This window comes from Dendrobates tinctorius, unplaced genomic scaffold (assembly GCF_039654945.1).
Source record: "Dendrobates tinctorius isolate UK_male_01 unplaced genomic scaffold, ASM3965494v1 ptg000016l, whole genome shotgun sequence".
Classification (NCBI taxonomy): domain Eukaryota; kingdom Metazoa; phylum Chordata; class Amphibia; order Anura; family Dendrobatidae; genus Dendrobates; species Dendrobates tinctorius.
Genome location: NW_027361684.1, coordinates 88,531,843 through 88,554,523, shown reverse-complemented (window position 1 = coordinate 88,554,523; position 22,681 = coordinate 88,531,843). Strand labels below are relative to the sequence as shown.

Sequence of the window (22,681 nt, the reverse complement as noted above, 5' to 3'; positions counted from 1 at the left end):
GAACATCCTTGAACCGCTCCACTGCGAGGGACAGCTCTGCGTGCCGATAGTGTTCTAGTAAGGGAAAACCGCCCTCAAAACAAATTGGCAGCCCGGTGGGAGAAGCACCCGTCGGGTGAAACAGTAGAAGTAGATGTCAAGGGGTCAGTATATAAAATCCAGCCTGAAGGGACAGATGGCGTTCCCACTTGCATTGTACAAAGGAACATGCTACGATCCTGCGAGTCAAGGGGCACTAACCCAGCGCAAGAGTTGTCGGATACCTCAAGTGAAGCTCCAGCCATCCTTGTAACAGATGGAGACTGAGGTTGAAAGCCTGGCCGGGGGAAACACATCCACCAGTCTTCAAGAACAAACTGAACGAGTTGTACCCAGAGGATCTACTGCTCCTTCTACTTTACGGCGCTCCGAATGCTCCACCGCAGGCGTACCCCTTATTCACTACAATCAAGATCAATTTGTATGGCAACAGATAGTCCAAGGTTAGAAAGAATGCTGGCGTGAAAGAAACTCTTGCCCGTGGAATGACTAGCTAAAAGAAAGGGGGAATGTAAGAAGTGCCAGAGCCGAGGTGCCTTTTACATGCCCGTCCCGGAACTGTCGGGACAGTCACCAGTGGTGGATCGAGTGCTGCCACTGCTGAGAAGAGTATCTCGTTGGTGCCGAGCACCCTGACAGACCCCCTGCAGTGGTACTCTCGGTTGATAGGCGATCCGTAGACAGACCTCTTCCGACAGCTACCAAACTGAAGTCACTGACCGGACCATTGACTAAATCCCAGGAGACACGCCAGGCAGGCCCAGTCTTGATAGGCCAGAACTGTCATTTGCTGCAGAGCAAAGGCTCATTCTAGCGGCATCTCACATTGGACTCGGTACCGTGCCAGATATCGTAAGGCACGGGAAAACTGCCACTCCGACTGCAACGAGACAACCTGCGTCACTGTTGTATGTGCCACCGTTGGACTCCCGCCAAGTCAAGACTTCGTCGAGACAAACCGCACCACTGTGGTCAGTGCCGATGGAACCCTGAACCTCCTCAAGTCTGAAGACTACATGCCGATAAGTTTAAACTTTCTTTCTGAACTCTCAATCATCCCTTACCAACCCTGTCATACTCCCAGTTCTACCCCGTCCAAACTCCCTTTCCCATCCTTTGTCCGATTACTACCCCTCCATGCCCTGCTATTCCCTGCGTGGTGTATATTTGTTGTGAATAAAATCCTGTAACTCTTGATCTGTCTCTTGTCTGTGGCAACATCTCGCGTTCCTGCGATTTCTACAGCATATTTAAGCTGTTGCTGTTAATCCACAACATAGTCATGACAGCTTTTAATGGATGTGAAACACTAATTAGGCTGAAAAAAAGAAAAAATCCATCAAAGAGATGGCAGAAATATTAGGAGTGGCCTAATCAACAGTTTGGCACACTTTCTTTTTTGCAGAATTTACCAATGAGCTAGGGAACCCAAAAAGGCTGGACGCCCACGGAAGACAACAATGGTGGATGATTGCAGAAGGAAAAACCCCTTCACAGCATCCACCCAAGTGAAGAACACTCTCCAGGAAGGTGTTCCAGTATCCAAGCCTACCATAAATAGAAAACTTAATGAGAACAAATACAAAGGGTTCACCACAAGGTGCACACAATCAGCTTTGAAAATAGACCAGATTAGACTTTGCCAATAAATATATAAAGAAGTCAGCCCAGTTGTGGAAAAGCATTCTTTGGACAGATTAAACCAAGATAAGCCTGCACCACAATGATGGGAAGTATGGAGAAGGCTTGGAACGAATCTTGATCCAAAGCACGCCACATCCTCCATACAACATAGTGGAGGCAGTGGGATGGCATTGGCATGCATGGCTTCCAAATGCCCTGGGTCACTAGTGTTTGAGGATGTGAGTGAAGACAGAAGCAGCTATGGATCAATTAAGTGTACAGGGCGATACTCTGCTCAGATTCAAGCAAATGCAGCAAAGTTGATTGGATGGCGCTCCACAGTGCAGATGGACAATGACCCAAAACATACAGCAAAAGCAACCCAGGAGTTTAAGGCAAAGGAAGTGCAATATTCTGCAATTGCTGAGTCAACCACCAGATCTCCACCCCATCGAGCATGCATTTCACATTCTTAAGGCAAAAACCCCAGAAATAAGCAACTGAAGTCAGCTGGAGTAAAGGCCTGGCAAAGGATCACAAAGGAGGAAACCCAGCATTCAGGGGGGTGCAAAGGATTGTCTACAGAAGTATTACAATTCTATTTTTGGTAATGTTAATTCGTCCAATTACTTTTGAGCCCTTGAAATGAGGAGCCTTTGTAGAAAAATATTTGAGATTCCTAAATGTTTCACAGGATACTTTTATTCAACCTATTAAGTTAAACCCAAAAGTCTGCACTTCAATTGCATCTGAATTGTTAAATCCAAAATAGTGACATGCAGATCACAGATTCGGTCACTGTCCAAATATTTCTGGACCTAACTGTATTAAATGGAATTAGTGTAGTTCAAGGGAATTCATTCTACACTCAAAGGGAACCTGTCAGCAGGATTGTGTTGAGTAACCTACAGACACTGTCAGGTTGGCGCCATTCTAAAAATTAAAATATCAGGGTTGATGAAATCCGCATTGTGGTTGTTTAACCCCTTTCCGACATATGATGCCCATGGACGGGATAGTACGTCATACGCGATCAGCCGTGATCACGGGGGGAGCGCGGCTGATAGCGGCCAGGTGTCAGCTGATTCGCACAGCTGACGCCCGGCATCAAGTGCCAGGAAAGGTCACGGACCGCTCCCGGCACCTTAACCCCCGGGCAACTGCGATCAAACAAGAAAGCCCCTCTGCCTTTGGATCGGAGACCCAGCGGCACGATGCGGGGTCCCAATCGCTCCAATGGTAACCCGATGTCGACATGATTTATTTCCATTTTCCAGTTAGGGTTGAGGCTAAAGCTAGGATTAGGGGTGTGTTAGGGTTATGGTTGGGGTTGGAGATAGAATTCCACTGTTTAGGCACATCAGGGGCTCTCCAAACACAACATGCGTCTGATCTCAATTCCAGCCAAAACTGCGTTAAAAAAGTCAAACGGTGATCCTTCCCTTCAGAGCGCTGCCATGCGCACAAACAGTGGTTTACTCCCACATATGGGGCCATCAGCATACTCAGGACAAATTGCACAACTTGTAGTCCAATTTCTCCCGTTACCCTTGAGAAAATAAATTGGGGGCGAAAAAAATCATTTGTGAAAAATATGATTTTTCATTTTTACGCCTCAACATTATAAACTTCTGTGAAGCACTTGGGGGCTCACTACAAATCTAGATAAGTTTTTTAGAGGGTCTACTTTCCAAAATGGTGTCACTTATGGGGGGTTTCCACTGTTTAGGCACATCAGGGGCTCTCCAAACCCGACATGGCGTCTGATCTCAATTCCAGCCAATATTGCATTGAAAAGTCAAACAGCGCTCCTTTCCTTTCAGAGCTCTGCCGTGCACCCAAACAGTGGTTTACCTGCATATATGGGGTATCAGCGTACTCATGACAAATTGTACAACTTTTGGGGTCCAATTTCTCCTGTTACCCTTGGTAAAAAAAAAATTGGATCTGAAGTAAATTTGTGAAAAAAGGTTAAATGTTCATTTTTTTTAATCATTCCAAAAATTGCTGTAATAAATATGCACATATTCATGACTTTAATGAGCAGTACCATGTGACCGCTGTAGGAAGGAAAGGAGACCGTGGGACAAGCAGAGAGGCTGCAGAGACCACGCCGGGGGGCTGTATGAAGTGACTCCCCCTCCCCCCTGGCTATATAACGTGCATATAAGCCGAGAGGGGGACTTTAAACCCCCAAAAAATGTGCTGAAAATCTCGGCTTATACGCGAGTATATACGGTAAAACAAAATGTTGCACAAGTCAAAATGATGTTCTAAAGACAATTTGGACAATTAAATTCTTTCATAACTTATCATATCCAGGCCATAGCCATTTTGCCAATAAAAACTTCAGGTTTCTCGGGTAAACAGTCTCGAGAATAGTAGGTCATGCTGTGATAACAGAATCTGAAGAGTCTTCTAAAAAAAAACAAAAAAACCCCGGCTATACTTACAAGTTAATTTATCTAAAATGAGACTTGGGAGAACCCCTTTGGTTAAGAGTATTTAGATATTCGCCTCTAATTAAAGTATGGAGAGCCTTGATGGGTATTACCAGAACTTAAAATTAGGGATAGGAGACAAGAGTCATGGGGGTGCTTGGCTGGATCACCATGTGATCCCAAGCGGGACTCCACACTGTACTTTTCCTACAGCACTACTGGAGAAGGCAATGATTGGAGCTGATGTCAACCATGCCCACCTCCACATGTACAGAAATTTGTAAAGCCCTGTTCCCTAACCAGCAGCCCGTTCTCAGGTTCACTTTATGTCCTGTCATCAAACCCCAGCAATCAGTAAGCTATGCCCCATCCTATGAAGAGGTGATAACTTTAATTTCTGGCATCCTTTTTAATAGCTGAAGTAGTACAATGAATTGCATAGAACTGCATCTAATACCTGTACTTGAAAAAAAAAAAAAACAGGTATTAATGATATTGCTTATATGAAAGCATCAATAATTACTAGGGCCACAAGTTTTTATATATCAATATTTACCTTCAGCACAATGCAGACAATGTTTCTTCTATTCAAAGCTTACTGAAATATGCAAGGCTGAATGAGAAAATGGAATTGTACAGAAAATGATGCAACACAAATCACCATCCATTATCCTATTATAACTATTCAGGGGGAAAGTATGGGAAGATTGCAATCCTAGAACTAGTCACATTAAATATGCAACTCAACATCTACAGAACATAAGCTACATTTACATATTACAGCCGCAATTAGGATTTTCTTCGTGTTTATGCAACAGTTGTGGCAAAAATTTTAAGTTTTGCTACAATTAAAAAGCACTGCAAATATAATGGGTAAACGGAGCCTTAAATAGCAGAAAGAAAATGGAAGATTGCTACATTTGTGGGACAAGATGCAGTATTAGATCTCATTTCAGCACACTTATGAAAGGAGTTGTCCATGACATTTTTTAATTTTTTAAGCGATGAGCCTAAAAATTAAAAGGCAGTTAGTTACTAAATATCTACCTGGTGTACTCGGCACCAGCTCCAAACTCCTTTAAGCTAATTAAGATGCTCCAAATCAAGAGAGTAGCTCTTCCTCATCTGGGCTGCTCTGTCGACAGGGTGTGACTGCAGTTGTCATGCTGACTGACAGTCTGCTTCACACCACCTGTCCACATGACGTCAGCAGTCACACCACATCAACAGAGCGGAGTGGAAGAGAAGCATTGAATCGCTCACAGGAGCGGTCTGCAACGGCTCTGTGCCAGCAGAAATTGGCGTAGGGCACAACATGCCGGTACTATTACCTGTTCGTTCTTAAGTACACAGTAAAAAAAAAAAAAAATAAATAGTCCGGAATAACCCTTTTAAAACTTTTTAGATCTACTCCTGGTCACATCCAAAAGACTGATAAAATAAGCACGTAAGAATGTGGCAGAATCTTAATAGAAATACTGTCAAATCATTTGCATACACGTTTCTAATAGTACTGTCCACACTTAAGCCCAGAGATGGAGATACAAGGTATACCATATCTCTGTAGAACACTATGATCAATCTTCTTGGCTGCTCTCGCTTTACAACACATGCTGCCTGCAAATTGAACACAACTTAACAGAGTCCCTTTATTTGCTTGTCATTGAGGCCTCCAGCCAGTGTCTAAACATCAAATTAGTTTATATACAAGATAATTAACTAAAATGGGCTGCAAAACAAAATGAATTTGTCAGGCACAGCTTTAATTATAACAAAAGCAAATTAATTTTTATTTTGTTAATTTAGCAACATAACAGTTCTTAGGACGGACTGTTCCGTGTTTATTTTTAACGGAGCAACAGACTTCAGATGGAAAGAATGTTGTTTTGTTAGGCATCTTGCCGTGTACCATTTCCAAATGCACAATAAGCATTCAGATACAGTTTTTTACTGTACATTTAAAGCTTTTACAAACCATGAAAATCCCATAATTTGTGTGTGTTGGAGCAGCAGTGACAGGTGACAGTGCCATCTTGAACTGAAGAGGGAAAGCATTGAGGTTTTGTATAGATATACACAAACAAAATACAAAAATATATTTGATGAGCTAGTCTATAAGATAAACCAAACCCAGAGCAATATTGTGAAGATTTTTTGACAACAGCACCAATTATTTTTGTCCAACCAGCTCTGACCAGGGTTTAGGCAAAATTAACTTTCTATATTGGAAGCAGGCATTGCAGAAGTCATGAAAAAAGAACAATATGAAAACAGGTGCCAAACGCAGCTCTTCACAGTAAAGTAGTATCCATGTTGGCTTTACATTTCTCTACTACATACAAGCACCTGTTAGTGTATACATGAAAGGGAACCAATCAGACATACTCATGGAAGTAGTGTAAAGATGCATGTCACCAATAAAATGTACCTTTTTTGTAGTGATCCAACATGCAAGTCATGAGAAATCTAGTGTAGAATCCACAGACAAACTAGTCAGTACACGCACCGAACGTGTGTCAATATATACCCTCCGTACAAATTTGCATATGGCTTGCAAGCTAGATTTCTCATGACTGTACATGTACACTGGCCCTAAAGAAAAAAAATATTTTTGAGAGATTAGCACCCACACAGCCATACCACTATTACAATTTGTAAAAAGGTTTCCTTTAAGCACAGATTACTATGGGCCTATATTCCTATGGACTTGTATGCCCCACTTTTGATAGGAGTGGGGAGGCCAAAGTGGGTCTTGCAGGACACCCCATAATAAAAATCTATGTAACAAAAGATGCGCATACATATAAGCACTAGCATGGAAACCAGAATGGGAAAACAATAGTAAAAAAAAAAAAAAAAAAAAAGGAAAAAAAGAAAAAAAATATTTTTGAGAGATTAGCACCCACACAGCCATAATACCACTATTACAATTTGTAAAAAGGTTTCCTTTAAGCACAGATTACTATGGGCCTATATTCCTATGGACATGTATGCCCCACTTTTGATAGGAGTGGGGAGGCCAAAGGGGGTCTTGCAGGACACCCCATAATAAAAATCTATGTAACAAAAGATGCGCATACATATAAGCACTAGCATGGAAACCAGAATGGGAAAACAATTGTAAAAAAAAAAACAAAAAACAAAAAAAACAAACAAACAATGTATACAGAAAAAAATACACCATAGGAAAAAAAAACTTTTCAATGCACCCACCCACCTTGCTGCTTATATATTATTGCTATGAGTAGATTCCAGGTTTATATATAGGTACATGTAACACACTAACCCTGCAGGCAAATGTATAAAACACTACTGCAAATCTATTATATGGGATGATTGTTCTGAAACAATAAATATAATCAAACATAATATTCTGCAATGAACTATGATACAATTATGTTTGTGCAATAAGAAAAAACACACAACAGGATTTCTTCTTAAATCAAATTCTATTTGTGAATTCAGCAAAATAATTTCTATAAAATAAAACAGCAAAATATTTAAATATTATAGGATGGGCTGTATCTGGTTTGCAGGGAGTATTTGGTTTTTAGACAGGTCCAAAAAAAATACACACATTCAAGTTACCAATTTTTCGCTTAAATACAGTATTTACTGCTTCGCTTGAAGTTAGTAAAACATTTTTAGCCTGGAACTCGCGCTACCTCCAAAGAAACAAAGTGTATGACTAGCCAGTAGTTCTTATGTTCAGTCCCTGCTTTACGTTAAATATTTCTCATGGAGCTGATTAAGGACTACAAAACAAAACTAATTTCAAGTAGAAATGTTGTACGCTGAGCAAATACCACCAATTTTTACCCAGGCAGTGGTATTCATAGAATGTCACAGGCCTTCACTTTATTGAGATGCAGTAGAAGGGAAAAGTGCCAGACAAGTGTCTTAAATAAGCTTTACCAAAAAGGAACAAAACAAGCACACAAAATACCATCTCTACTATGCTTCAGAGGTCCTGGCATAGTGATTATTATTTGCATATTTGATCTCCCCCATCCCATCCTGTGTTAATTATTGAAACCTAAGTGTTATGTATCATATTCACAGGCAATTCTCAAATATTACAAATGGGCACATGTGCAATTTCTCTTAGTTTCTCCGTCCACTTAATAATCGAGGTCTAACAAAATACACACAAAAAAAAAAAGCCCTGAAGAGTGCAACTGTTTGTAGGTCATGGCATATAGTCCTCATTACCCCTCCCAAACCCCCATGTCTGGCTACACTAGCCTGATGTGAAGCCATGCTATATGTTACAGCAATAAGAATCTTCAAATATTTAAACTATCATGAGTATGGAGAAGGCAATGAAGGAACGCTAGAAACAAAGATGATCATTTATCCACATCCACTAGAAACATTTAAAGTTTACCAGCCATCAAAGTTGCTCAGAGGAAAACCATCTTGGTTGCCAGATGTTAACATTGAACTATTTCTGTGTTTTGGCGTGGAAAGGTTTTGCTTTTTATTTGCCATCAAATTTCAACTGCCTTGAGGCAGAAAAAAAAAAATTCTCGTTGAGCAGAGCATATAGTTCAAGAAACTAAAGTTTAGTTGTTTTTTTCCCAGAGATTGTGTTTTCCTTTTTTTTTTTCCTTTTTTTGTAAATCTGTATCTTGTTGAGCCCCAAATTAAAAGAGAAAAAAAAGTCTTGCTTAAGAATTAACAGTCAAACATTAATATACTATATACACCTTTGCCATTTACACATTAGCATCAGGCCGTTTATTACAAAAACACTATACACTTTCCACTGCAGGCGGGTTATATATTGACAGCAAGTTTCTGCAGATAAGACAGTGAATAGACTCTCCACTCCAAGTTGATTAGGAATAGTTTCTTTTCTCTCTTCTAGTTTTAAATATTAGCCAGACACAAAGGAAGGTTGGACTGTAAGGCCTGGGTGCACAGTCTTGGAGGAGTTAAGTAAAATGACTAAGTTTCACTAATCTTTTGTCTGAATTAGGGGGGCTTCTTCACTGCCTTCAAATTCTTCTTGTGCTCGTTGGCCTGTCCTTTGAGGATTGTTCATATGATGTGCTGCTGGGCCGGTATATGGTTGTCCATGCAAATGGTTATTCTAGAAAATAGTAACAGAATTTACAGATAAAAAAAGTTATAAGTTAGATTTTTTTTTCTTAAAGCTAACCAATAAAAACAAAAAAAAACAACAAAAAACAAAGTACATACAAAATATACATACCTAACCACTCTCCAATTTAAAAAAACAAACATCTTTAATCTAGACCTCTACACCTCTCTCTTCTCTATCGCAAGCTCTGCCAAGTTCAGATCCATTTAAAGGGTCATTGTAATCTCAAGTCAAGACATATTAGAAAGTTGGGTTAGAACAAGGGAGGCAATATGAAATATCGCCTGAACAATTTGAGGAGTGACAGGTCTGGTGTGAAGATAGAGTATGTGCGGTTGCCATTAAAGAAGCACTCCCATAAAAGATTTTATCCTTTCATTATATGGCAATCATATTATATAGCACTATGTACTTACAATTGCTCATTTTGCCTTTTACAAAGTTATTCTCTTTTCCACTAGGTCTACGACATTACAAGATTAAAACTGGCTAGCTGAATCCTTCTAAGCTCTATGTAGAAACAGGAGGTAAATTTTCTCTGTACGAGTCATCACTGCAGAAGTCCTTGGCAGATGGAGGTGCAGCAGTTGGGATAGAAGTTTAAGAGGGGGGATGACTCATACAGGAAGAGACTTCCTGTTTCTACATGGAGTTTAGGATCCAGGTAGTTTCAATCTTGTGAGGTCATAGACCTACTCAGTTTATTATTCTATTTTCCATTAGAAGGGCAAAATGAGCAACTATATGTACAGAGTGCTAAATATATTGCACTCAATATAATAAAAGAGGATAAAAACTTTGGTAGAAGTGCTTCAACTTAAAAGGTCAAAGAACTTGGGGGACTAGTGCATAAGTCGGCTAGATGGAATTAAGGGTATCGGTGTTATACTTTTATACCTGAAGGATTGTGAACTTTTATAATTTTCCATATTTCCACACAAAATTTGACACAACTACATCAGATTTTCACACAAATCCTAAAAGTAGATGGAGAATAAATTAAACAAAATGAATATCAGACTTATCTTTTAATTGAGGAAAATAAGCCAATATCACATGTCTGAATGGCTAAAGTAAAACTCTTTTCGGTACCTGCTGTTACCTCATTATAGCAGCAATAACTGCATCTAAGTGGGCAGCACAGAAGCGGCTTTGCAGCACTGGGTTTCGGAGTTCAAATGCCACCAAGGACAACACCTGCAAGGAGTTTGTAGGGAATTTAGAGTGTGGGAGGAATCCCATATCGGTAGGTCTTTGGATTGTGAGCGCCAGGGGGGACAGTGATGCCCATGTCTGAAAAGTACTGCACAATATGATGGGATATAAAACCAAAGCATAAATAGTTATGAGTGCAAGTGCTCGTTACTAGAATTTGCCTAGGGTGCTCAGGTATGCAGAGTATCGTGGGTGCTCGAATGACATGTTTGAGTCCCCACAGCCACATGTTCAGCGACTGTTAAACAGCCACAAAACATGTGGGGATTGCACGTGTTCGTCAGGCAATCTCTGCATGTTTGGTGGCTGTGTAACAGCCACAGAGACCTGAGAACATGCCACTCAAGCACCCACCATAATTTGCATACCCAAGCACCATAGGCAAACTCTAGAAACAAGCACGTGTGCTTACAACTAATAATAAATACAGTAAATGCTTTCAGTAATTGATTAGTGCTGCACATTAACTTTGGGTGAATTTTTAGCCCATTCATCCATACAAAACAGCTTAGACTATGTTCTGTTGTGGAAGTGCATGAAGCGAGCAGCTCATAGAAGAAAATCCACCAGCTCTAAAACTTAATTTTCTTTAGTAGAATGCTCACATTGAGTCATTGTCTTGCTGTATGATCAACACACCCTTGAGATTCAGGTCAAGGATAGAGGTCATGAATTTTTTCAGCAAATGCCAAGAAAATGTTACCATAATTTATTGCTTCATCATCACTGAAGAAAGCAGAACTAGCAGATGCAGCAAAACTGGCCCCAACTATGATGTTACCACCATGGTGTCTCACAGATGAGGTTTTTATGCTGCAGTGTAGGTTTACTTTATTTTCTTTAACCCCTTAATGACAGCCAATACATCTTTTAACTGACCTGAGATATAGCACAATATCATCCCCATACAGGTGACAATCCAGCAGCTGTCAACTGTACACTATAGCTGATAACTTGCTGTATCATAAACGATCAGTGTTGTCACCATCCATATCTGTTTACCCCCTTAGTTGCTGCTGTCAAAAATGACTACATCAAATAAATGGTTAATAGATTGTGGGGGCTTCCGCTTTAAGCTAATTGACACACCGAGATCATGATTGTGTGGTCCTGATGTTTTCCATAGCAGTTCATGGCCAAATAGCGGCCTTAGAGTTTCCCGGCTATAGCAGCCAGTTCAGAAGTCAGCGACATTTAGGTGGTAAACAAACACTTTTTCATTCCAGCTATACCACTTTGCATTAATTCCTGAAAATCACATGAAGGGTTAATAAACTACCTGACAGCAGTTTTCAATGTGTCAGGGGGTGCCGTTTTTAAAATGGTATCATGTTTGGGGTTTTCCAATATATAGGACCCCCAAAGTCACTTCAAACCTGGATAGGTCCCTCAAAAAAAAAAATAAATTTTGTAAATTTCCTTGACAAAAATGAAAAGTTACTGCTACATTTTTAAACCTTCTAAAAGGCTAACAAAATAAGATATTGTTTTAAAAATGGTGCTGATGTAAGGCATACATGTGGGAAATGTTATTTATTAATGTTTTTCTGTGGTATGATTATCTGGATTAAAGGGATAATCCCAAAGTTTGAAAATTGCAGTTTTTTTCACATTTTTTATCAAGTTTGATATTTTTTTTATAAATAAACTAAAAAACATGTCAACCTAAATTTACCATTATCATAAATTATAATGTGTCACGAAAAAAACAATCTAAAAATAACTGGGATTTGTTGAAGGATTCAAAGTGACATTGGTCAGAATTTAAAAAATTGGCCCCGTCACTAAGGGGTTAAACATAATACTTATTTAAACCAAAAAGCTTTATTTTGGTCTCATCTGTCCACAGCCTTCCAGATGATATTCAGCAAATTACAGGCAGCATTCTTTTTGGAGCATAGTAGCTTTCTCTTTGCAATCCTGCCACACATACTATTGTAGTTCAGTGTCCTGATGGTGAACTCATGAACATTGATGTATATGGCCATTAGCCGTTTAGCGGCTACCTTGGGTTCTTTTTGTGACCTTGGGATGATTAGATATCTTGATTTTAAAGTGATTTCTGTCTGATGACAACTCCTGGAGAGAGTAATAACGGTCTTGAATTACCAGCATCTGTAAACAAAACTGTCTGTGAATTGGTAAGGGCTTCAATGTCCCAGCGATCCCGCCAACAATCCGATGTGGATGGGATCGCTGGGACACAGCTGATCGCTGGTGAGCTGTCACATAGGCAGACTCACCAGCGATCAGGACCAGCGAGAACACTGGTAATCCAGGGTAAACAGCGGGTATGTAAGCGCCGCGCGGCACTTAGTAACCCGCTGTTTACCCTGGATACCCGATCAGGATCAGTGAGCACGCTGGTATCCAGGGTAAACAGCGGTATCTAAGTGCTGCGCTTACTTACCCGCTGTTTACCCTGGATACCAGCTCCCAGCGTCTGCTGTATGGCGCTGGGAGCTCGCTGATCGATGGTCTCTCGCTGTCACACGCAGCGATGTATGCTGCCCAAACTGGTGACGTTGCAACGATATCGCTCACAATATCGTTGTGTGTAACGGGGCCTTAAGAGTCCAAACTCTTGAGAGGTTTTGTGACCTTTTCAATGACCAACAGTTCTTCGGAGGACCTCAGAAATCTCGTTTGTGGAAGTGCATCATACCATGAACAGATGTTAAACCCCTGTTCTTTAAATAAACACCTGATTTGAAAATGCCAGAATGGTAATATCAGATAATTGGAAGTTGAAATTAAATTTCACACATTTCTGCCACTTTTTGGTTCATTTTTCTCTATAGAAATATGACATTAATGCTTATGGGTCATTTATTTGATTTGGTTCTCCATCTACAATTCGAAGTTGTGTGGAAATACTGAAAATTCTTAAGGGTTCAAACTTTCAAGCACCACTGTAGATGCATAGACAAACTATACTTTCATATGGGTACACAATTTTGGGATTTATCGGTTAAATAAACTAACACTGCAAAACATGGGTGAGTTTTACCTTCAGAAAATTGAAGGCACTCATGTTAAAGGACAATAAATGAGGCTTTGTGTTAAGATCACAGCAAAATCTTACAAATGTCAAACATTCATGCCAAAGCATCTAACACATGCACAGCAATAAACATAATCCATACTATGCTACTATACATTTTATCCACTTAAGTAGCATGATCCTTTCCCTTGCCTAATAGCAGAAGACTAAAGAGATGGACAAAGTAATTTAGGGGACAGCCAGATGAGCATTAATAGTTGTGTGGTGCTTCAAATGCATATTTTTATAGAAACATACATTTCAATGTGATTTTGTCACATTTTTGTGATAAAGGTCGGTCTCATGGGAATATAACAAAGTATGCAAGTTGAATCTAAAGCATGACTGTAGGATGTGGCCAATTGTGAAGATCTAAATGTACTGTCAGAGGTCAGGAGACATTTTAATATGTTGCCATTAACAAACTTTAGTTCCATCCTTAAAAGCTAATTAGATGTTTAAGTTAGAAAAATAAGTGGCTTGTTTCATTGACACATGATATCAAACACCAGGATGTACTATACCTGGGGTAAAACATCAGTAAACAAAGAAAGAAATAGAAGTTCATCTTATACCTGTTGATACTGAGAACCGGGTGAATGGGGATACAATGGGGCATCTTCTGGAGGGGAGGACTCATGTTCCTCAGGAGCATCTTGGTCATCTGGCTCCTATAAAGTTTGCAAGAGTCGCATTTTACATTTAAAAGTTTACAAACTTAGATTCAAAAGATTTTACAGCCAGAAGAATCATCTCTTGGTGTATACATATTATATGCTGCACCTTCTTCTGCAGCCCACTATACATTATGTTTTAATGAACCTTATTTTCAATTCTCTAGTTGTGCTTGCTTACTTATATTGGGTCTTTCATTTTTAAAAACAGTATTGTTTTTTAATGCATCATAACTATGTAAAAATATCAAAGTGGATGTCTGCAGCCAGAACAAGCCAAAAGGTGGGAACCATTGGAGATAGCGCGTTAACGCCATTAAGAATATAAGTATTTCAATAAAATTACACAAAAACATACGTGCCCGATTACCAAGGCATCACAATACAGGTAGAAACTCAAAAGGACAAGTGTTATTAGTAGAAAGTTAGTTGAGTTAGTAGTGCTTAATATAAATTTGTGTTAAGTGATGAAAAGCTTTGCTTGATTCAGAAGTACTGATATTTCAAGTAAACATATTCCCTTGACTAAAGAGTGTAAGACTCTTTGGGCAGTTGATTTGGCAATAATATGGAGCTGCTTTCATTGTAGAACCATGCTGACATGAGTTTTTTTACCACATTCTCGGAAATCAATCTGGAGGTCTTTGGCGTGAAGCAAACTCCTTGGTAGTATTACTGAATTCAAACTTTGCCTAAAACGGCAACCAGTATACTGCGTCCCCCCTCTAAAACAGGGAAGGGACATAGGACCACTTTATAAATGGGGTAACAGTATCAAGGTCAAAAAAGTAAGAGCATTCAGTTTTAAAAGATTTCCTTAAAGTGTAAACATTTAAATTTTTATTTCTTAAGTCAATAGTATGCATAAAAATAAGCAACATCTGATTCTTTCTACTCCTGGATTGATCTTTCCCTCTCAATTTGTGGGTAAAATACGTTAAGTGCAAATTCAGTGAAGACAGATTTGCTCATTACTGAGATGGAATTTCAGTTGATGCTTAGAAGAGTCTATGGAGTGAGGACCTAAAGACAGTCAGACATTTTATTGCAACTTCTTCTGAAATGCCCATTTAACTTCTCTATTGTACAGTGATGGGAAAAAAAAAAAATTTACAAGTAAAATCCATGTCACGATTTCACTTTCTAAAAGTGCAAACAATGGGGGAGATATTTAAAAACTGTCTAATGGCAAAACTGGTTTGGTTGCCCATAGTGCTCAAAGCTCAGCTTCCACATCTCAATACTAATTGCAACTAAATATTCACAATAAAACACCTGAATGTTACGATTTTGTTGGTTTAGCTGAACATGTAAAGATTTTTTTGTTGCCGGCACTACTATTTTTTTTTTTTGGATTATGAGGGTGTGTGCACACGTTGCGGATTCTGCTGCGGAATTTTCCACGCGGATTTGTCTAAATCCGCAGGTCAAAAGACTTGCGGTTTATCTGCGGATTTGCCTGCGGCTTCCCCCTGCGGTTTGACACCTGTCATGGAGTAGGTACCAAACCGCTGCGGAATCCGCACAAAGAAGTGACATACTGCGGATTTAAAAGCACAGCAAATCCGCGTGGAAAATTCCGAACCGTGGGCACTGCGGATTTCAATTTGCATTGACTTATATGGTACTGTACACCGCAGCAGAAACTGCTGCGGATCCGCAGGACCAAATCCATTGCGGATCAGCAGCAGAATCCGCAACGTGTGCACACACCCTGAACGATCAGTTCAACAGGAAAAAAGTTTATCAGAGAAATCTGTAATATAAAGCAATAGGTGAAATATAAAATATAACCTTTAATCAGTCAATTAAAAGTACTAATCATGTGTCACCCTGTGAAAATAAAAGGCAGCATACAGCTGCTTATCAAACGTATAGGCCTTCACTTAAAGAGAAAAAGCCAAACCTGAATGTAAGAATATAGATGGTCACCCAGAAATTTCTATATGGGTGAACAAAAACATCTATAGGGTCAGCTGTGGACTGCCCTTGTTAGGGCAGGAGTTTGGGGTTTAGCCAATATCAGGTGTTAGGGATGTGACAGGGTATTGTCTCCCCCTATTGCATCCTCCAGTTGGATTGAACAGAGGATCCTCCCGGACTCCTGACTCATCTGTCGATTTGGTGAGATTGTTCCTTTTTTATTATTATTCTCACCTGTCAAATTTTGGGTCATTGGTGACCTTTTTGGCTAAAAATTGCATGATTCCTATATATATATGCAAATGGGTTATGGCATTTATGGGAAAAGTGATCTCAATTGCTGTACCCTTTAGGCCTGTTTCACACTTCCGTTTTTTCAAATCCGTCAAAATCCGTTGTTTTCCGTAAAAAAACGGATCCGCCATTTTTTGCAGGATCCGTTTTTTTTGTCCCATAGACTTCCATTACGGTTACCGCGGATCCGTCAAAAAAACGGATCCGTTTGCATCAGTTTCCGTCAAAAAAACGGAAACGGATCCGTTTGGCGGACACAAAAACGGAAGTGTGAAACAGGCCTTAGATGTTTTTGTTCACCCATATAGAAATTTCTGGTTGACCATCTATATTCTTACATTCAGGTTTGGCTTTTTCTTTTTTAAGTGAAGGCCTATACGCTTGATAAGCAGCTGTATGCTGCCTTTTATTTTCACAGGGTGACACATGATTAGTACTTTTAATTGACTGATTAAAGGTTATATTTTATATTTCACCTATTGCTTTATATTACAATAATTTTTGGTGAGACTTATGTCAGTTTGTTTTGAAACTGTCTAGTGCTTTATTCATTATCAGAGAAATCTGCTAAAGTATCTTTTCATGTGTACTTTAGGACTTATTAACTCTCTAAGGCCCCGTCACACACAGCGATCTCGCTGATTTTGTGACGCCACAGCGATCTCACCAGCGAGATCACGGTGTGTAACAGGGATCAGCGACCGACCCGCCCCCCGCCGGGTATCGTTGATCGTGCACTATAGTCCTGGGCCGTTTTTTGATCGCTGGTCTCCCGCTGGCCAGCGCGCATCGCTGCGTGTGGCAGCGAGAGACCAGCAATCAACGACACTGGTTTCCAATGTAAACGGGTATCTAGGAGCCGCACGGCTCTTAGATACCCGATGTTTACATTGGAAACCAGCTTGCTCGATGGTCCTGATCGCTGGAGGGGCTATGTGACAGCTCACCAGCGATCAGCCTAACGATGTCCCAGCGATACCATCCATATCGGATCACTGGTGGGATTGCTGGGACATCGTTATGTGTAACGGGGCCTTAAGGCTAGTTTCACATTAGCGTTTGGAGGCGCAGCAGACGCTCGCCGTGAAGCTCCGCCTATAGGCGCATGCCGCTGCATGCGGCCTGGATACCCTATCTTTAGCATTGGGTACGCAGGCCTGCGCAGGTATGCTTTTGCCGCTGCATGCGTCCATTTGACGGTGCGGCGACTGCACCAAAATGCAACACGCTGCGTTTGGCGCAGGTCGCCGCACCGTCAAAAGGACACATGCGGCGGCAAAAGCATACCTGCTCACACCCTGCGTACCCAATGCTAAAGATAGGGTACGCAGGCGGCAAGCACTCATAGGCGGAGCTGAGCGGAGGGGGCGCAGCTTTACAGCGAGCATCCGCTGCTCCTCCAAACGCTAATGTGAAACCAGCCAAACCATGCTAAACAAATACAGCAAAATTTTGACCATGTACATGTGTGACAAGGAACCAGACATGAATTAAAGGACTGAAATGTTGCCTCCTTCACTTCAAGTCTATCTTAATATGTAATCTGCTGTCTGGACCATTTTCTAATTACTTGAAGGATAAAACATCAAACGTTTAAACTTTAGCTTCAAAAAGGTATTGCATCGAGTAGCAAGAGGGTAAGAAATAAAGTTCAGCTTACAACGATTACCTCTTCCGGGCAGAGCTCACAGGCCTTCGCGAGAGTCATCCTAGCACTGTGGGACCTCTCTAAAAAGTAGCCATTTGAGGTTTCATTGCTTTGTACTGGTGGTGACCAGTTGTTGTAGGTATACTGAGGATTGCCAGTATAAGGTCGCCGCTCCAACTCATCACCCAACCATTCCACTGCCCAAGTCCATTTTCTTTTCAAATCTCCATTACTCTAGAGAATTGACAAGAATGAGCATTAGGATTAAATTTTAACAAAATAGAGTCCAATAACAGTACATGTACATTATAATGCTTTATGAATAGACAAATCATATTTCTCACCAATATTGAAGTCAGGATATAGACAGTAGATATCAGAAGCAGATAAACATATGTCATAATCCAAAGAGTTAAATTTGTATAAGGGAACACGTAGTTACTAAAATCTAAAAAATGTTTAACTTTTGTACAGTTCCCCATATAGAATAACGCTAAACGCATGTAACGTGGTTCATATTCCAAGGCCCAGTCTAGTAAATGACAAGTCCTCCTTACCTGTAGTATTTGGTAAGCGACAGAACAGTTGCTGAAGAGAGCAACCATACACTTTATGCACTGATAAGCTCTCTTCTGATAGTGGTTCTTCGAGCGCTGGATGGTATCAAACAAACCATCTCTGTCATCCGGTATTCCTTTAAGTGCATTATGAATCCTAAAGGCAGAAAAGGTCATCAGTGATGCGGTTCACAAAGCAAAAAAAAATAAAGAAGTTTTATTACTTAATATGGTCACAAACACTTAATAAAAGGTGCTCACCTATGGGTCTGCCAGGAGTCCTCAATCAACAAGATCTGGAGTAACAAGTCCAAGTAGGGTCTAAGCTCATAGGTATAAGAATATGCGACCTATATAAAAGTTGGGGGAAACAGATTAGTCATAGAACAGAACACACTTACAAGACCTGAACAGCTGTTGACGAAGGGTCAATCGAAATATGAAAACCATCTACATTCATGAGAAAAACTAAGTACACTCGAGGACCCCAAAATGAACACTTTTGGCATGTATCATTATGCCTGATTATTCTATTATATGTTCTAATGTAACATATATTAAGTGTAGAGACAGGCTAAAAAACTGATCTGCCTATTAAACCAAGGGTGAGGAATCTTTTTTACTGCCAGGGGCAATTTAGATATTTATACCATCCTTTGGGTGCCATAAAAATTGTGCGACAACTCCACCCACAAAGTAAGCCTTGATGCTGGCACTAGTGTCAGGACGTAATCATTAACTGCATGCTTCTCAGCATTCCGTAGTTAACGCTTCATTAAAGGCCGGTGGCTATCAAAACATACAGTCATGGCCAAAAGTTTTGAGAATGACACAAATATTATATTTTCACATGATCTGCTGACCTCTGGTTTTTATGTGTGTTTGTCAGATGTTTTTATCACATACAGAAATATAATTGCAATCATATTATGAGTAACAAAAGGTTATATTGACAGTTAGAATGAGTTAATGCAGCAAGTCAATATTTGCAGTGTTGACCCTTCTTCAGGACCTCAGCAATTCTCCCTGGCATGCTCTCAATCAACTTCTGGATCAAATCCTGACTGATAGCAGTCCATTCTTGCAAAATCAATGCTTTTATTTTGTCTGAATTTGAAGGTTTTTGCTTGTCCACATGTCTCTTGATGATTGACCACAAATTCTCAATGGGATTAAGATCTGGGGAGTTTCCAGGCCATGGTCCCAAAATCTCTATGTTTTGTTCCCTGAGCCATTTAGTTATCACCTTTGCTTTATGGCAAGGTGCTCCATCATGTTGAAAAAGGCATTGTTGATCGCCAAACTGCTCTTGGACAGTTGGGAGAAGTTGCTCTTGGAGGACATTCTGGTACCATTCTTTATTCATGGCTGTGTTTTTAGGCAAGACAGAGAAAGAGCCCATTCCCTTGGCTGAGAAGCAACCCCACACATGAATGGTTTCAGGATGCTTGACAGTTGGCATGAGACAAGACTGGTGGTAGCGCTCACCTGGTCTTCTCCGAATAAGCAGTTTTCCAGATGTCCCAAACAATCGAAAAGGGGATTCATCAGAGAAAATGACTTTACCCCAGTCCTCAGCAGTCCACTCCCTGTACCTCTTGCAGAATATCAGTCTGTCCATGATGTTTTTTCTGGAGAGAAGTGGCTTCTTTGCTGCCCTCCTTGAGACCAGGTCTTGCTCCAAGAGTCTCTGCCTCACAGTGCGTGCAGATGCACTCACACCTGCCTGCTGCCATTCCTGAGCAAGCTCTGCACTGCTGGTAGCAAGATCCCGCAGCTGAAACACTTTTAAGAGACGGTCCTGGCGCTTGCTGGTCTTTCTTGGGCGCCCTGGAGCCTTTTTGGCAACAAGGGAACCTCTCTCCTTGAAGTTCTTGATGACGCGATAGATTGTTGACTGAGGTGCAATCTTTCTAGCTGCGATACTCTTCCCTGTTAGGCCATTTTTGTGCAGTGCAATGATGACTGCACGTGTTTCTTTAGAGATAACCATGGTTAACAGAAGAGAAACAATGATGCCAAGCACCAGCCTCCTTTTAAAGTGTCCAGTGGTGTCATTCTTACTTAATCATGACAGATTGATCTCCAGCCCTGTCCTCATCAACACCCACACCTGTGTTAATGGAGCAATAACTGAAACGATGTTAGCTGGTCCTTTTAAGGCAGGGCTGCAATGATGTTGAAATGTGTTTTGGGGGAAAAAGTTAATTTTCTAGGCAAATATTGACTTTGCAAGTAATTGCTGTTAAGCTGATCACTCTAACATTCTGGAGTATATGCAAATTGCCATTAGAAAAAATGAAGCAGTAGACTTTGTAAAAATTAATGTGTGTGTCATTCTCAAAACTTTTGGCCATGACTGTACAGCTGCCGGCCCAAGCACTGTGGTCCCCAGAAATCTGACTGGAGGCTGGAGTGTAGGTCATTGCAAGCCGTAAATGGACCGTGTGCCTAAGATTCCCCACCCCTGCTTTAACTTAGTTCCTCAACAGCCCATGCAACAATCAAAGCGGCTCCAATCATTTCCCAGCGGTACACAAGGCCATTGGTTCCTCACCTGCCACAGCAATTCACTGAGAACTGTGGAGGAGAACTGTGGATTCTCCCAGCAACAAAACCGTAGAAGTTTGATGGTCTCTTCAGAGTTGCTGCAGTCCTCAATGATTTTCTTTACATAACTGGTTTTCACAAACAACAACTCTGCCACATTCTGTTGCAGTGGCATTATAGGCTGTGATAAATTAGGATCTCCATAGGGGTTGGAAAGTGGTGGATTACCTGGAATGGCATATAAAAGGCATAAACATATTGTAGAATTTGTACTGAGTTCTAAACCACTCACTATTAAATGATTATCTACAATTAAATAGGAATCTATTCTTGTTATTCAAAAATTGCCATTTTTCACTGGAATCCTTTAATAAAATGAGTTTAGAGATATAGCCATTACTAGTTATGCCGCCCTAGTGTTCCTTTGATTGGCTCTCAGAACGTCCAACTAACTTGTCTGGTGCTCCCAAGATGCCGCTCATTGTTCACCAATTCTTACTGTCTTCTCGTACAACTATTTGGAGATCTTAAATTATCCTTGCACAAGAGATTCAAGAAGTGGTGTGACTTACTAATGAGCATATGTGGCTTCCAGCACTTATATTTGGATATATTGTAAAACAAAAGAACACAATGGGCGACATAAGTAACAATATAGATACAAGAGCATTTTTGTTTACTTTGGTATTAATTGAAAATTGATCTAATACTAAATATTTATGGGGAAACATATATATTAGTAGTATTTAATTAAGAAAGGTGCCCTAATCGGAATGGATTTGTGTAGGTCTTGGCAGCTCCACTTCCAGCATGGGTTTGACATGCAAGAGCACCTAATACGTCAACTTCTGATCATTGCGCCGTGTGAGAGTGACTCAGTCACTTTCATAGCAAACCTAACTCAAACAATTCATAGAGCTTAGGTGGGTTTTGCCAATTAACCCCTTAACGTTAGAGTTGAGCGACTTTTCCTTTTTTAGGGTCGAGTCGGGTTTCATGAAACCCGACTTTCACAAAAGTCGGGTCGAACGAAATTGGCCGACTATGGGGAAAAGAGTAAACACACCTATAGTGCCCATTTCAATGCCAAAAACATCAATTGTTATTACTGAAGCTTGTCAACATTAAATTTACTTCATAATAATAGTTACGCACTGAAAACTGGGGGTTATTTGGCTAAAGTTGTGGGGGGGTAGGGCTGGATCCAGGTTTTCATGTGCCTTTTAACACATACCACAACTCATGATGCTCCGATACGGCACAGAAAAATAGGTATAGTACAATAACAAATACTTCACTGCTTACATGACATGACTGATATCTATTTTAAATTCTAAAATAGCTCAAAAAAGAACAGTATATTACTCAATACAGTATTATGGCCACCACATTGTGCACCATACAGAATAATGAGCCCTATATATTTCTCCATACAGAATTGGCCACATATAATCTTCCATACAGTATATGATGAGCTCCACATAATGCTACAGTATATGATGGTCCTCATGGACGATGCTCCAGTGTGTTATGGGCTCAAATAATGCTCCACATATAATGGGCTCCA

At 40.4% G+C, this 22,681-nt stretch overlaps 1 protein-coding gene across 5 annotated transcripts in view; it reads right to left on the bottom strand.

The window, feature by feature from the left end:
* Nucleotides 1–7,533: 7,533 nt before the first annotated feature.
* Nucleotides 7,534–22,681, bottom strand: part of USP9X (ubiquitin specific peptidase 9 X-linked) — a 255,269-nt gene continuing 240,121 nt past the window's right edge. For 3 of the 5 annotated variants that reach the window (XM_073566031.1, XM_073566034.1, XM_073566032.1), the window contains exons 40-45: nucleotides 21,122–21,342; nucleotides 18,826–18,914; nucleotides 18,565–18,721; nucleotides 18,020–18,241; nucleotides 14,044–14,139; nucleotides 7,534–9,198 (exon numbers count right to left, since the gene is read on the bottom strand). In XM_073566031.1, the coding sequence (XP_073422132.1) occupies nucleotides 9,064–9,198; nucleotides 14,044–14,139; nucleotides 18,020–18,241; nucleotides 18,565–18,721; nucleotides 18,826–18,914; nucleotides 21,122–21,342 (920 nt within the window). In that variant the 3' untranslated portion in view covers nucleotides 7,534–9,063. The remainder of the gene's footprint in view (nucleotides 9,199–14,043; nucleotides 14,140–18,019; nucleotides 18,242–18,564; nucleotides 18,722–18,825; nucleotides 18,915–21,121; nucleotides 21,343–22,681) is intronic. The other 2 variants (XM_073566033.1, XM_073566035.1) reach the window with 1 other exon arrangement.